We start from the raw sequence: 17,604 nt of genomic DNA on the forward strand, positions 1-17,604 counted from the left end.
ACAAAATCAGAAATGTAAAAGCAGACATTACAACTGATATCACAGAAATACAAAAGAGCATCAGAGACTATGATGATCAACTATATGCTCACAAACTAGAAAACCTAGAGGAAATGGATAAATTCCTAGAAACACAAAACCTTCCAAGATTGAACCACTGACCTTTCTTCCCTTTTTAACTCTTCTAAATCAGAATTTAAGTATTTAAGCATGCTAAAGATTCTTCTATTTTGAAAATTTGTCTGGCATACACATCTACTTCCCATCACAGTAACTACTAAACTTCATGAATAAATCACATACAGAAGAGAAGAAAGATATAAAGATATAATGATTTTATTAAACAGTAACTGACAACTGATAATGTGTGAGGTGTCAAATTATGACTGATATTCAGGATACAACCTTGGTTAATGTAAACTGGCAGAATGTGTTTTTCTAATTAGCAAAATTTTCCAAATAGCTAAAAGTTTACCATTTAAGTATAAAAACATTTCTTTTGTAGTCATTTTGAAAGGAAATATTCCCAAACAGTGTTATAAGCTTTCCTGCCTTTTAAAATACAATTAATGAAACTTTAATCTTTTCCTGATAATACACAATAATTACTGTGATAATAATGTGTTTTAATTTAGGAATGGTGCTTCAGAATGTCAGGTGCATTCAAAATCAGAAATATAAAAGGAGACATTACAACTGATATCACAGAAATACAAAAGAGCATCAGTGACTATGATAATGAACTATATGCTCACAAACTGGAAAACCTAGAGAAAATGGATACTTTCCTGGAAACATAACCTCCCAAGATTGAACCATTGACCTTTCTTCCCTTTCCAGCAACTCCTCCAAATCAGAATTTAGCTTGGCCAGAATGTAACGCCAGTTACTTCTACGCTAACTATATCAGCAAGAGTTACATGGTTTTTAGTTACCCATTTTTTTTCTTCATTATTGGTGCTCTCTATAAAGTCTGTTGTCAGTTCTTACTGCCATAAGCTCCTTGTGGTAGTCTGTTTCTTCACTTATAATTTGATGCTTTTATCATGTTTCTTTTCTAAAACTGGATAACCAAGTACATTAGAATTATGTATAATATAAAAGTAGAGCTTCAGAGGCACCCTCTCTAGGTAATCAATAAATAATTGTTACATTTGGAACAGAAATAGAAAAGCTAGTCTACAATCCATAAACATTTGACTAGTATCAAGAGAAGAAACACAAAATGTCACACTTTTAAAACCATAATGACAAACCACAAAAAGAGACACATATGCTTGTCTTATTCTCTGGCCCACAGTGACATCCTAGCTAGAAGCAACTTTTTGAATACTGTCCCTTTTACTACTAATTCTCATTTGCATATTGCATTATGTCAAAATATTCACAATAACTTATTACTAGAAGAAAGTAAGGACACTGATTACATACATTTTCAAAATTAAGATTTAAAACCCAACCAAAGGAAATGATTCCAACAAGAAATTATTTTTCAGAGTGGAACTAGAGCCAACTGCTGACTTGATAAAGACACAGAAGAGCAAATAATGATGTATTAAGACAGCATAATTAAAACTGTGGTGTTAGTCTTCACCTTATGTATTTACACTACATGAAATATAATATTACCTAGCTCTTTTACAAATAATTAAAACTAACTTTCAAGTGTTAGCTTTTTTTTTAGAGACAGGATCTCACTCTGTAGCCCAGGCTGGAGTGCAGTGATGCAACTGGAAAACTAGCTTTTGGATATGGTTAGAAATACATCCACATGTTTCAATTATTGACATAACTATCAAATAAGCAGCCAACAAAGTCAACAGTCCTTTGATACTCAGCCTACTAATAATTAAATAACCATTAAGTTTAAGTTCTGGGAAAAATCGCAAGTAAAATACATCCTACTACAGGAACTCTCAGTTGACTGTATTTCTAAACTCTCAGGTGACTGTATTTCTAAAAGTTGTTCTTCTATTAAGTCATGTACCACTGCAATGCTAAAAAGTCAGCAGCTAAACAGATATGCTCAATAAATCATGCTAACTAACCATGCCTGTTTAAAAAAGAGGGGAGGGGAGTAAGACAAGATACACCAATGGAATTCCATTAAATCATATCAAAATCTTGTGAGTTATCATGACATCAGAACCAAATTCTTCCACTTCCAGATTATCTGAGTCCCTTAAGTTGGCTTCTTGTCTTCCTTGTTCCTCACAAAACATTTGAGAATTAAAACCAACATATTAGAGAGAGAAGTTTATGGCACAAGAATGAGTCATTCTTTCATAAGTGATTATTTCTTCAAGGGAAAAAAAAACAACCATCAGCATGGCCCGGGAAAAGAGAAGAAATCACTGAGGTTGAGTCACGGAATTGAGAAAACCTGATCTTAAACACTGAAAATGGAAGTGGATATTTCAGATGCCATAAATAGCATGAGATCTGACCTGTTAGCGACCAAAATCTAGGACAGTTTTTAATTCTACACTCTCTTACCATCTAAGTAAATAAAAATAAACTTTAATGTTGGCTTTGACGAACAGGTAGCAATGTTTTTCATTAGAATATTTGTATGTCCAAAAGAATCGGGAGCATTATAAGTCCCGTCATCTTTGTTTTGTAATATAGATAATTTAACATTAAACTACTGCGAGACACAAGTACTCATTTTTTTCATTTTAGTCTGTACAATACCTTTAATAAAACTATTTAACAAAAATTATTCTTTTTTGGGAAAATTGCTATTTCATGATTTTAAGATTTCTAGTTTCTCATTTTTTTTTCTTTTTTTTTTTTTTTTTTGAGATGGGAGTCTTGCTCTGTCGCCCACGGTGGGGTGCAGTGTCGCAATCCTGGCTCACTGCAAGCTCCGCCTCCCGGGTTCACACCATTCTCCTGCCTCAGCCTCCCGAGTAGCTGGGACTACAGGCGCCCGCCACCATGCCCAATTACTTTTTTGTATTTTTAGTAGAGACAGGGTTTCACCAAGTTAGCCAGGATGGTCTTGATCTCCTGAGCTCATGATCCACCCGCTTCGGCCTCCCAAAGTGCTGGGATTACAGGCGTGAGCCCCCATGCCCGGCCTCTAGTTTCTAACTTTAGAGTTAATGGGTCATGCATATTATGCCAAGATGTATAAAAATCCTAATTCCTACCTGAATTCCTTGATAGAAAAGAGACAATGATAGGAATTAGAAGCAGGACTCAAGACTATTCTCCCATATGACATTGACTTATGTTTAATTTTATGTATTCAATGTTTAAAGTAAGGCATGAATTACAGACTGATTTTTTTAAAAGGTGCTATTAAAACCTTGCTAATTTTATTCAGGCAAGCTAATAATATGCTCATGCCATTTGTTAAGCATCTGAGGTTCTAGTTATACACTAAAATATACTGAAAGAATAACATTATTTTTGAAATTTAAAAAGGTTTATATTCAATTCTTGATTCTGTGCACTACAAATTAATCACATGTTGCAGGAAACCTGCCCCAGGATCTGACTGTCCCTGTGACCACAGTTCTAGATGATAAAACCTGAAGATGACAATTTCTTCACAGCTCATTGTTGCCACCATTTTGAAATTCTTAAAAAGTGATCTCTACCCAAAAAAAGTGGAGAAAGTCAACAAAAAAGGGCAACAAAAGAGATGAAAGACAGTCCCCCCACCTCCATGTCCAAGACAACATTTTATTCATCATCCTTTTTTTGTGCTTATTTGTGAATATTATTGTTGCAAAATCAAAACCACGGACATCAATGGGAACAACAGAATATATCTAAATTTTCTAAGCAATTTTGTATAATAGTGAAAAGGGGGTTTCTGGAATTCCATGCACTTGACTTCAAGTCTCAAATATGAGATTCCAGAAAACAAATATTTATTGGATGCTATTATGTGTTAATGACTATACTAGATAGGATATATTGGTGAGCCAATCATATGAAACTTACAGAATAGTGGGAAAGACACTAACTAAAGCATTACTCAAAGAACTGTCAAGTTATAGCTGTGATGGCAATTTGAGATGCTAATAGAGGAAGTAAACGAGTCAGAGGAAAAGGCTTCCCTGAAAAAATTATGATGAAGATGAGATTTGTATGAATCTTCTGTTTAATCAACTAGATAAAAGGTGGCAAAAAAAAAATAGTGGAAACAGTATATGCAGTTTGTGGCAGGAGAAAGCAAATTAATTTGAGAAACTGAATGAAAGTCAACATGGATGGACCAGCAGAAGCAAAACAAAAGGGTGTGATTCAAGATGAGGCTACAGAGATAATGAACAGGCCAATCGAGGTCTTGTTAGGCCACATTTTAAAATGTGCTTTTTAGCCTAACAGCAACAAAATACTGTTCAAACTGTTTTAACCTAGGGACTAAAGGATGAGACATACATTTTGAACAAAAAATTATTCTGGTTTCAGGGAGATAAGAGTTAAGAAAGAAGTGGAAGAGGATAAGAAGGAATGCTAGAAAACTAGTTAGAAGGCTACTTCATAGACCAGATAAGAAACAAAGATAGCATGGATACAAAGAGAAGTAGATTGGGCGTAGGAAGACAAGACTGGTGACAGATTGGATGTGAAGAACAAAGGAGGGATCTTTCTCCCTCATCTGATAACTACTAGCTTTCTAATCTAGGTTAGATAGTAGTACTACACAATGATGTAGGAAATACTGAAAACAAGCCAGATTCGTTAAAGAGATACGTGATCATGGGCAAGTTACTGTATAACTCTGAGCATCAGTTTTTATTAAATGCGGGTAATTATACCACTGCTGAGAGACAATTATAAGTATTATGGTATGTAAAGGGTCTGGCACCTAGCAAGTCCTCAAAAATTTGTAGTTATTACTATTTTCTCCAGATTCTCCCAAGATTGTGTTTTCAAATGAAGCAATTTTGCTTCCTGGCCCTTATTTGGCACATCTGGCAAAATATCTGGAGACATTTTTGGCTGTCACAACTTAGGGTGAGAGGGGTTGCGACTGGTATTTACCGGCCAGAGGCCAGGGATGTTACTAAACCTTCTATGGTTCACAGACAGTCATTCCACAACAAAGACTTAGCCAGCCCAAAATATCAATAGTGCTAAGGCTGTGAAGCCATGTTCCAGAGGGATTCTGATTCTGATAATTGCACATGAAAAGTTCTTTTGTATCCACTAATGATACCAACCATCCACATGAGTTAGGGAGTTAAACTGATTTATTACTGATAATCTGTTCAGTTTCCAAATTCAAGCCTGGTTATAGAAGAAGTTACCAGAAGTGAATTCATAACCTAAATTCTAAACATACAAAAATATTAATGTCTTCTAACCATGAAAGCTAATTTGTTTTCCCATTTTGATGTCTGCATAAAGAAAAACCTGAAATACTACAAATTAATTGTCATTTTATTAAGAACCAGATACTCAGATCCTTGAAAAAAACTCTACGAAAACTAGAAGCTTTTTTAGTGTCATTCTGTAGAAAAAAAATGGTTTGCAATGAATCTATTTAATTAGTGCTGCATTATTACACAAGGATTACCAACAATGAAAAACAGACTGCAGTCTAATTCTTACAAAACCATTTCAAATTTTATGACAATGTTTATTAAGTCAAAATTTTAATCATAACTGTGAAACTATCCTTCAAGCTCCAAGACCTTAAATCCATTGGAAATAGATGAATTCGTTGATTAAATATAAACTTCGTATCATTTTGGACTCTATGGATAGTGAAGCTATTAAACCAGCATGCTCAACTATCAACAATTTAAACTTTAATTAAAATCTGTGAGAATTGTCCAACAGAACTCATAAAATCTCACCAGGGTCAAGAACTGGGACCTGATCACAACTGATACCACTTCTCACCAAGGATAGCTTTTACAAAAACAAAATAAAAATAAGTGTGGGCAAAAATGTGGAGACACTGTTGGAACCTACGTGCATTGCTAGTGGGAGTGTAAAATTGTTCAAACTGTGGGAAATAGTTTGGTGGTTCCTCAAAAAGTTAAACATACGGTTACCATATGGTCTAGCAATTTCATGTCTAGATATTAATATATACCCAAACAAATTGAAAGCAGACATTTATACAACAATGTTCATAAGAGCATTATTCACATAGCGAAAAGATGGAAGCAACCCAAGTGTCCATGAATGGAGTCTTTAAATGTGTTATATACATATAATAGAGTTATTCAGCCTTAAAAAGCAACGAAATTCTGAAACATGCTAAATACTTGGAAAACTTGAAAACATTATGTTAAGTGAAATAAATCAGATACAAAAGGACACGTATTATATGATTCTACTTATCATTAATTACCTAGAACAGGCAAATTCAGAGACAGAGGTGACCAGGAGGTTGGGGTAGATGGAAGTGAGCAAGACAGTGGGAAGGAGAACTACTGTTTAATGGGTATAGAGCTTCTGTTTGAGATAATGAAAAAATGTTCTGGAAATGGATAGTGGTGATGGTTGCAAAATATTGTCAATTTATTAATACTTAATACTTAATGCCACTGAATTGTATATTGTAAATGGTTAAAATGTTAAATTTTATGTTATGTATATTTTATCATAAAAAAAACCCAACTAGGACCTGAACTAAAAAACATTAAATAAATTCTTCTCGTGATCCCTCCTTCTTCCCACTCCCCTCACCCACAGGTGAGGTTCAGAAAAACAAATATTATTTTGTTCAGCAGCTTGAACTGGATTCAAGCTTACATCTTTTGGAAAATGAATCAACTAAGTCAATATTTATCTTATTCAGTTCTATAAAAGGCAAAATATCACATTTATTATTTTATGACATCCAAATTTCAAATTTCCTTTAGGGGATATCACAGGAACATATACATGATTTCACACTCTTGAATTGGTCTCCTCCAAAGATAATTTCACTGTGTATCTATTAAAGTCTGTGACAATGAAAATGACTACTATGAGAATTAAAATGACCAAGGGGTTGCTGCAATAAGATGGTAATTTCAATATTCCTTACCTTATTCTAATCATACATTTAAGAATAGTATATCACTTAATCTCTCAAAATTTGATATTATTACAGTTTACTGGGAATAAAAAAGTAGGGGATTTCAACTGTATATTATTAGAGAAACATGTAATATGTATCTTAAAGATTACTTCCAGGGGAAAATATATTAAGCCTTAAGTGTTACAAACACAGAGAAAATAAATCAGTAAAAATACAAACACTTTATTAGACAATAAAATCAACTTTTTTTTATAATTTAAGGTAAAATCCTAATTATTAGAGTCTTTTTTCTCTCCCTTATCATTCCTCTCTTGTACCTTTCATTTTTCCTCCCCTCCAGCCCATGATTAATGCTCTATTAGTACAAAAAGGATAAAATTACTGCCCACAGTGCTAACAAAATTAATGAGGAAAGATGTATATAGATCTCTTGAAGATGTGCCTGAGTTTACGTTGCCAAGGTAACACTGACGTCTTAAATTTTAAATGGAAGAGTTTATATTTAAAGAATGTTAGAGTCAATAGAATGTATTTTAAGAAAGAGCAAAGCATACACAGCTCATTATTCTCAAATACCAATAAACGATACATGGAAATTGGACAAAGACAATTAAATGTAGATAACAGTCAACAAATATCCATTAATGTGAGTCATTTGAATGACAGTATTGTTTAATGTGGACTGAAAAGTAAAGCTGAAGCTTCTGGTGCTGGCTTTTGCAACTCATTAGCTGTAGGGACTAGGAAAGTTACTCAGCCTTGCATAAGTCATTTCATTCTCTCAAAGTCTCAGTCCCCTCAGTTGTGAAAGTGAAAAGTGAAACAAGATTAGTAAGGTCCCTGTCCAAATCTAAAATTCTTTGGTTCTATTATTTCAAAGGAAGAAATTTCTTTACCAAAAATCAGTTACTATATACCTATTAAGTTCTAGAACATAATAAAGTAACATAACATAGTAAACATACTAGCATATCTATGGTAAGAAAATTAGACCAACATACACTTCTGTGGTGTTATGAAATGCGTTGGTTTTCATTCACAGTTCCTGATTCATAACTCCCATAGCTATTGTTGCAGTCTTGTATTATAATGTTGGGTATCTCAAGCCTCGGAGGCAGGCCTCAGGAAATAGAGTCTCTCTCCTGCCCTCCTTGGGGCAGGACTCTCATCTTCTCCTACCTTTGTTATTGTGGGTCTTAAGACCATCCCCAGAGAGGGTCACACCCTATGCAATGGGGGAAGGAATACTGAAGCCATGAAGCCTTCACAAAAACCCAAGAGGACTGGGTTTAGAGAGTTTCTGGATACCTGAACATGTGGAGGTTCCTGGAGGGTAGCACTCCCAGGGATGACAAGGAAGCTCTGCACCCTCATACCTCGCTCTACACGTCTCTTCACTTATATCCTTTGTGATAACCTTTATAATAAACCAGTAAATGTAATTTAAGTGTTTCTCTGAATTCTGTGAGCTGCTCCAGCAAATTAATCGAACCCGAAGGGTGGGGGGGGGGTCATGCAAACCCCAACTTGAAGCTGGGTGGTCAGAAGTTCTGGAAGCCCAGGCTTGTGACTGGTACCAGTCTGGGCATCTAGGGGACAGACTTGGGGCCTGAGCCCCCAACCTGTGGAATCAGACACTATCTCCAGGTAGACAGTGTTGGAATTGAATGACAGGACATCTTGCTGGTGTCCACTGCTCGGTGTGTGGAGAAAAACACCCCACACATTTGGTCACAGAAGTCTTCTGTGCTGATGATTGTGATGTAAGAATAAAGGAAAAACACAGTTTAAAAGAGAATTTTTCTCTACACATCTTTTTCAGGATATTTTTTATTCCCCTCTTTTCATTAATTATGTAGTACATACTCAAAAAACCTGGAAAATATAGAAAGGATAAAAAACCAAGAATCATAATTCCCCTATAAAAAAACACAATTAAGTTCATATTTGTCATGAGATACCTTTCTTGGTTTTGTTATAAGAAAGATATGCTATTAAAGTTTTAATGGTAAAACACACCTGGAAAGAACATAAATATAACCTGAATTTTGGAACTGCAAGAAAAGAATGGGCAGTAAAAATTAAATAAACAAATATAAGGTACGAATAAAAAATAAGGGCCGGGCACGGTGGCTCACGTCTGTAATCCCAGCACTTTGGGAGGTCGAGGCGGGCAGATCACGAGGTCAGGAGATCGAGACCATCCTGGCTAACATGGTGAAACCCCGTCTCTACTAAAAATACAAAAAATTGGCCGGGCGTGGTGGCGGGTGCCTGTAGTCCCAGCTACTCGGGAGGCTGAGGTAGGAGAATGCCATGAACCCGGGAGGCGGAATTTGCAGTGAGCCGAGATCACGCCACTGCACTCCAGCCTGGTGACAGAGCGAGACTCCACCTCAAAAAAAAAAAAGTAAAATACACATCAACAGCAAAAAGCAATAGGGCAGATCTGAATACTGAGCACAGGTAGTATCAGACTTCTGTTCAACAGGAAACCTTTCCTGTGCCCCTAGTTTAAATCAGGTCACCCAGGTGTTACTTCCAAAAGACTTTCACTTGTCTGTCACAGTTCTTTGTACGTCCAAAATTACTGAACTATTTTTCATAGCTATTTATTTAGTGCTTCCTTTTCCCCACTAGCCTAATAAGCTCCATAAAGTCAAGGATCATTTCTTCTTCATGTGCCAGTATGTCCCCAGTAGAACAAACACCTCATACACTGAATGAGTTCAATTAACATTTGTTGACTAAATAAATAAGCAGAGTCTTGTTTCATAAATTTATATCAACTATTCCTGACTAGCTACTTTTCCCAAGGCCTAAGATCCATTTTCAGGGGAATTACTAAGTAAGAGAAATACAGGTTGAATATCACTTATCCAAAATGCTTGGAACCAGAAGTGTTTCAGATGTTGAATTGCTTTGGATTTTAAAATGTTTACATACACATTCCATCTTGGGGATGGGACCTAAGTCTAAATTTGAAATTCATTTATGATTCATATATACCTAATACATATAGCCTGAAGGTAATTTTATACAATGTTTTAAATAGTACATGCAACCAAGTTTGTATATTCTGAACCATCAAAAAGCAAATGGGTCACTATTTTGGTGCCCCCAAAATTTTGAATTTTAATGCATTTCAGATTTCTAATTTTTGGATGAGGTATGTTCAACCTGTACCCAAATTCAAACACATTTGCATTGAAGATTTAATATCCTAGTCCAGGGACTAACAAACAACAACTTTCAGTCCACATCAGGCCATCCACATATTTTTTGTTTTTTTGTTTTTTTGGGTTTTTTTTTGAGATGGAGTTTCGCTCTGTTGCCCAGGCTGAAGCGCAGTGGCACAATCTCAGCTCACTGCAAGCTCTGCAGCCCAGGTTCACACCATTCTCCTGCCTCAGCCTCCCAAGCAGCTAGGACTACAGGTGCCTGCCACCATACCTGGCTAATTATTTTGTATTTTTAGTGGAGAGGGGGGTTTCACCATGTGAGCAAGGATGGTCTTGATCTCCTGACCTCGTGATCCGCCCACCTTGGCCTCCCAAAGTGCTGGGATCACCACCGCGCCCGGCCCATCCACGTGTTTTTGTAAATGACGTTTTGTTGGAATATACTCAAACCCATTAATTTACATACTGTGTATGGCTGCTCTTGTGCTACAACAGCAGTGCTGGTAATTCCAACAGAAAGCTAAAAATATTTACTATATGGCCCTTTACAAGAAATGTTTGCCAACCTCTGTTTAATGACCTTAAACTAGACTAATGACTTTAAACTAATAACAAAAAGAAATGTAAAAAGTGTGCCAACCTCTGTCTAATGACTTTAAACTAGACAAATGACTTTAAACTAATAATAAAAAGAAACAAAGGATAATGAGCTTTTGTGGTCATTCATGAAAACATCTGACATAACTAAACTATATACCAGCAATATTACTATCAAAAATTCAATAACTTAGCTACTTTAGTTCATAAACTTATAAGGGTGAAAGGATTAAGCACAGTATTCTTAGAAATGGCTAACACTTCAAATACTTTCTTTTTTTATATGCTTTTAGTAACATTTCAAATTTTTAGCAGAGCTGATTTTAATTATTAAACATACAAAACAAATTGCTACTCTGCTGTAATTATTAGGCAGGATGAACTAAAAATCCCAATGCAAAATCAGCATTTCCATAGCAACCTGTACTTCCATTGGCCCCACTGCACATAGGTAGGAACTGGAATTGTTTTGTATATTTAGAAAAAACACCTCCATTAAATAATACAAAAGAAACATTGCTTGGACAAAAATAACACATTTGTCAACATATTAACAACACTGCTACAAATTCGATAATATACAAATTGGTCAATCAAAAAATTTTTTTAAAGTGTCGATTGAATGTGTACTATTAGCTGCACATTCAATAGTTTATCTAATTTGTAGGTTTACTAATGCTACCAGTTCTGGTTGATTCCTGCTGAAATTAACGGGTAATACCTAAATCATATAAAAAACAAAACAAGCATATATTTATAAATAATGTAAAAAATCAACAAAAGGTGAGGAAGAAACATTTGAGTGCCTACTGTCTAGCCTAGTAAGACCTCTCATAAATAGATTTTAATAGGAATGGTTTCATATAACTATTTAATCCAAAACAAGTCATCTTATAAAATTGGGACATTATTTTGTAAGTCAAAACTTTCTATTTCAGCTAATACAGACCAGAAATAGAAATTTAAGGGCCAGATGTCACTGGTAAATTCTTATATTCTAGCTTCTATAATGTTCTAGCTTAGTAAACTTCAATTAAAAAAAAAAATCAAAGATGCAAAATGTTTAGGGAAGGTAATGAAGATGCAAATATTGCCAAATCAGCTAATATTAAATAAGCAATCCTATACAATACAGTAACCCCCCTTTATCTGTGGTTTCACTTCCTGAGGCTGCAGTTACCTGCAGTCAACTGTGGTTCGAAAATATTAAATGGAAAATTTCAGAAATAAATACTCCATAAGTTTTAGATTATGTGGTATTCTGAGTAGTGTGATGAAATACGCTATTCTACTCCATCCCCCAGAGGACATGAATCAGCCCTTTGTCCTGCACACCCATACTGTGTATGCTACCTGTCTGTCCATTTAGTTATTCAGTAGCTATCTCAGTTATGACTGACTGTTGAAGCATAAAAGAGTTTGTGTTCAAGTAACCCTTATTTTACTTAATAACAGCCTTAAATTCCAAGAGTAGCGATGCTGGCATATTGTTATACTTGTATTTTATGATTATTGTGGTTAATCTCTTACTATGTCTATCAATTATACTTTATAAGTTAAAATTTATCATAGGTATGTATGAATAGGAAAAAAACATAGCATACACATCGTTTGGTACCATCCACAGTTTCGGACATCCACCTAAACTCAAGTGATCGTCCCAACTCAGCTTCCTACATAGCTGAAACTACAGATACGTACCACCACACCCAGCTGATTTTTTATTTTTTGTAGAGATGGGGGGTCTCACTTTGTTGCCCAGACAGGTCTCGAACTCCTGGCCTCAAGTGATCCTCCCACCTCGGCCTCCCAAAGTGCTGGGATTACAGGTGTGAGCCACCACACCTGGCCCTTGTTCATTTTTCTACTACCAAATTTAAGAAGCCACCTACATCTATATACTAATACTCTGCCTTTCCTCCTTATATAATTGATGGATGGTAATCAGCTCCCTTCTAAGGTCAATTCTTCTCAAATTCACTCTTGAACCCAACATAATCAGGCTTTTTTCCTTATTGGTCAAGAAAAAAACCCATACTTTAATTAAAGTCACCAGAAACCTCTACACTGCCAAATCCAGTGGCCATTTCCCATCTTCAAAGATTTTCCTCACCTCTTAGAAGCAGCTGACAGAGTCATTCATAACCTCCTCTGTGTCTTCTGAAACACCACACCCTTGGTTTTCCTTCTGCCTCATTGGCTGCACTTCTCAGTTTTATTTGCTGAATCCTTTCTGTCCTCTCCAGGACACAGTCTTCAGACTCTCCTCATTAATAATTTCTTCAATCCCACTGCTTTAAATACTATTTAAATGCTAACACAGGGCCAGGCGCAGTGGCTCATGCCTGTAATCCCAGCACTTTGGGAGGCTGAGGCTGACAGATCACGAGGTCAAGAGATGGAGGCCAGCCTGTCCAATGTGGTGAAACCCCATCTCTACTAAAAATACAAAAATTAGCTGGGCATGGTGATGCGCGCCTGTAGTCCCAGCTACTTGGGAGGCTGAGGCAGGAGAATCGCTTGAATCCGGAAGGCGGAGGTTGCACTGAGCCGGGATTCAGCCACTGCACTCCAGCCTGGTGACAGAGGGAGACTCTGTCTCAAAAAAAAAAAAAAAAAAAAAAAAAAAGCCAACACATCCAAATCTATATGGGAGAGCCAGCATCTACCCAGAACTCCAGGGGCAGTCACCCCACACTACCATGTGACTGGGCATTTCATACTTCACACATCTATAACAGTATTCTTGATTTCCCACCCCCTCAAAATGTGTCCCTCCTGCAATTTTTCCCATTTCAATATATGGCACCAGGAATGCCCCAAATCCAGACACTTTTCACCAGTTTTACCACTGTAATCCATCCATGGCTCTATCTGAACTAATATAACACTCTCCTCCTAAGTGATCTCCTGCTTCCACTAATGCCTCTCTACGCTGCCTTCTCAAAAGAGCAGCCAGAAAAATTCTGTCAAAAATATAAACCAAATCATGACACAGCCTTGCAAAAAAAAAAACAAAAAACAAAAAACCTTCAAATGGCTCCCCATCATTAAAGCAAATGTGAAAGTTATCCATGGCCTGTAAGACCCTACCTCAGCAGTCCCCAACCTTTTTGGCACCAAGGACCAGTTTCGTGGAAGACAATTTTTCCCCAGACAGGGCAGCAGGGGTGGGGGTGGGGGTGGGGCTGCTTTCAGGACGAAACTGTTACACCTCAGATCAACAGGCATTAGATTCTCATAAGGGGGTGTGTAACCTAGATCCCTCATATGCGTAATTCACAACAGGGTTCATGCTCCTATGAGAATCTTGCCACTGATCTGACAGGAGGTGGAAATTAGACAATAATGCTGGCTGGCCCGCTTCGCTCACCTCTTGCTGTGCGGCCCAGTTCCTAACAGGCCACAGATCAGTACCCATCTGTGGTCCAGGGATATGGACTCCCTGCCTAATGTAATCTGACTTCTGTCTCCTATCTCATTTCTACTTCTCTTTCTCTTCCTCCCTCTACTACCAGTCACACTTGTCTTTTTGCAGTCTCTTGATGTTCTTCAAGCTTGTCTCTGCTTTGGATCCTTTGCTGTTTCTTCTACTTGAAATAATCTTCCCTCAGATATTCACAAGGACCTCTCGCTCACTTTTTTCAGTCTGATGAAACATCACCTATACAGAAAGACTTTCCCTCAACACTCTGTTGAAAATATCATCCCAGTTCCTTCTACTTTGCCTCATTTTCTACAAAACTATTTTCAATTTTATAATATATTGCTATATAGTTTACATGTTTGTTCACTTTCTCATCCACTAGAAATATAAGCACCTGAGGGCACAAACATTGACTTAATTGCTTCTATGTATCCCTCAACTAAAATGGCATCTGACACTAATTAAGTGTTCAATAATAACTGCTGAATTGATAAATGGCTATACAATTTTTTTTTTTTTTGAGACAGAGTCTTGCTCTGTCGTCCAGGCTGGAGTGCAGTGGTGCGATCTCAGGTAAACACAAGCTCCACCTCCTGAGTTCAAGCGATTCTCCTGCCTCAGCCTCCCGAATAGCTGGGACTACAGGTGTGTGCCACCATGCCCGGCTAATTTTGTATTTTTAGCAGAGACAGGGTTTCACTATGTCGGCCAGGCTGGTCTTGAACTCCTGACCTCATGATCCGCCCACCTAGGCCTCCCAAATTGCTGGGATTACAGGGGTGAGCCACTGCGCCCAGCGCTATTACAATTTTTAAGAAGGATTTTTCTTTAACTTGAATGGTTTATGATTCATAAACTTGAATGGTTTATAAGATTACTAAAACTATTTAATTCAGACTTCATACACAGAGGTACCACTTTTGAAAAGGAAACTCTAATAAAAATATGTCTTCCTTTTTTCTGCATTAAAATTCCAGACCCTAGGAAATTTCTGGCTTTTTTTTCCAAAATAAACAGAAGTAAAATTATCTTAATGGGCTAAATGTAAGATCTCATGTAACTCTTGGTGATAGGTACAAAAGCCATTTCCTTTTAAACTCAATTTTACTTTACTGCCCTCTTCCCCAACACACACATACACATACAGATATCTTGGTTACTTTATTTTAGTTTTAAGTTTAATTTTTTACCAGGTAACATACTTACATAATTGTGTGAATCTAAAAGGTTAAAAAAATAAAAGATTGTAAGTCTGAAAAGAAATAGTGAAAAGTCTCCCCATCCCATGGCTGTATCTCAGTGAGTCAGTTCAAACTCCCACTACCAAAAAGTAACCATTGTTATTATAGGGTGGAAGTTGGCCATTTTTTTGTTTAAAAAGTCACACAGGAAATATCTGCAGCTTTATGGACTACCACTCTCTGTCAGAACTACTTAATTCAGCCATTATAGAGTGAAGGCAGCCTTAGATAATATGTAAACACATGTGTAGAGTAGTACTTCAATAAAACTTAATTTGCAAATATAGGCAGTAGGCTGAATTTTTCCCATGGGGGTCACAGTTTGCCAAAACCTGTTACAGAACAGTTTAAATACCAATGTCTCTTTTATAAAAAATGCTAATGGTAGTGTTTGGAAGAGACTTCAGTGGAAGAGACTGCAACAAAGAATGCTATTTGAAACAAAAATTCATCCTACCCATAATGATGTATCAAAATAATATATATTTTCATATAAACAGATTTAAGATTATTCCCAGATGCCTCTCCACAATTTATAATATATTAGTGCAAATAATTTCTTTCTTTTTTTTTTTTTTCTTTTCTTTTTTGAGACAGTCTCTTGCTCCATCACCAGGCTGGAGGGCAGTGGCGTGATCTTGGCTCACTGCAACCTCCACCTCCTGGGTTCAAGCCATTCTCCTGCCTCGACCTCCCAAGTAGCTGGGATTACAGGCGCCCGCCACCACGCCCAGCTAATTTTTGTATTTTTAGTAGAGATGGGGTTTCACCATGTTGGCCAGGATGGTCTCAATCTCCTGACCTCGTGATCTGCCCACCTCGGCCTCCCAAAGTGCTGGGATTACAGGCGTGAGCCACCGCGCCCGGCCCAGTGCAAATATTTTCTTCTACCTCTTCATGGCACAATTATGAAGAACTGGAGGAACGTTAAGACAAGACGGAGTAGTAACCTAACTATCCGTGCACTGTCAATCATTAACTCTCGCTTAAAATTTTCTCTTAAATGGTAGATCAAATGTATAATTAAAATCTCCACAGAATGCATTAAAGAAATAAACCATAGTCTATATTTAAAAACAAACAAAATTTCAAATGTCTATTTCTCAACCAGATCAATTCCAAAATGCATGTTTCTAATAAGTCTTACAAAGGATTTAATTTAATAAAATGAACCAAGATTAGAGAGAATCAGATCTCTCCAAAAAGCAGATCCCTGTTACATTGAATAACCAGCTTCTCAAAATTCAGAGGTATCCTAGGAATATATCTTACCTTAGATGCCATTCTCATAAAGAGCTTGTTTTGATTTTCTGCTGTTCCCATCTTTTCATTTTTGACCAAATCAGTTAGGCTTAGATTATCATCATCATGAAAGTATCTGATCCTTTCTTTTTCCTCATGGGTTGAAATCTATGACAAAATGAACATTATTAATTTAATGAAAACATGAGTCTCTGAAGCATTTAATGGATTACATAAAAATCTGATGTTAAATGTAAAAATTCCACTATGTAATCACAACCTTTCCTTCCAGTTTATCCCTAGTCTGCCAGCTTCCTTGTGAAAAAACTTCCATTAGATTGTAAGTCTGAAAAGAAATAGTGAAAAGTCTCCCCATCCCATGGCTGTATCTCAGTGAGTCAGTTCAAACTCCCACTACCAAAAAGTAACCATTGTTATTATAGGGTGGAAGTTGGCCATTTTTTACACTCCCTACTTCTGCCTCTTTACTCTCCTCTTCCCTGGGGATGGAAGCATGATATTAACTGCTTTATGAGTTTTGATGAAAGAGCAAAACTGCTTTACCCCTTCTTCTCTCTTTTCTGCTCTTCTTCTCCTTATAGTTAAAATTCCTTACCACTGTGGTGGGAAGACTGAAGTTATCCAGAGATGGAGTAAGTATATCAAAAACAGAGGTGAAGTATTAGCAAATCCACTGCTATGAATTTAATGATTATGTTGCCCCAAAATTCACATGTTGAAATCTCAATAAGAAGGTATTAAGATGCAAGGTCTTTGGGAAGTAACTGGGCTATGAGCATGAAGTACTCAGAAATGGGATCAGAACCTGTGATGGTTAATACTGAGTGTCAACTTGATTGGACTGAAGGATGCAAAGTATTGTTCCTGGGTGTGTCTGTGAGGGTATTGCCAAAG

General features: G+C 36.7%; 1 protein-coding gene across 1 annotated transcript in view; it reads right to left on the reverse strand.

Annotated features, from left to right (window-relative positions):
* LOC105493667 (CWF19 like cell cycle control factor 2) overlaps positions 1 to 17,604 on the reverse strand; it is a 126,237-nt gene that overhangs the window by 43,877 nt on the left and 64,756 nt on the right. The window contains exon 12 of the mRNA XM_071075527.1: positions 16,720 to 16,857. Within this exon, the coding sequence (XP_070931628.1) occupies positions 16,720 to 16,857 (138 nt within the window). The remainder of the gene's footprint in view (positions 1 to 16,719; positions 16,858 to 17,604) is intronic.

Source organism: Macaca nemestrina, chromosome 12, assembly GCF_043159975.1.
Source record: "Macaca nemestrina isolate mMacNem1 chromosome 12, mMacNem.hap1, whole genome shotgun sequence".
NCBI classification, from domain to species: domain Eukaryota; kingdom Metazoa; phylum Chordata; class Mammalia; order Primates; family Cercopithecidae; genus Macaca; species Macaca nemestrina.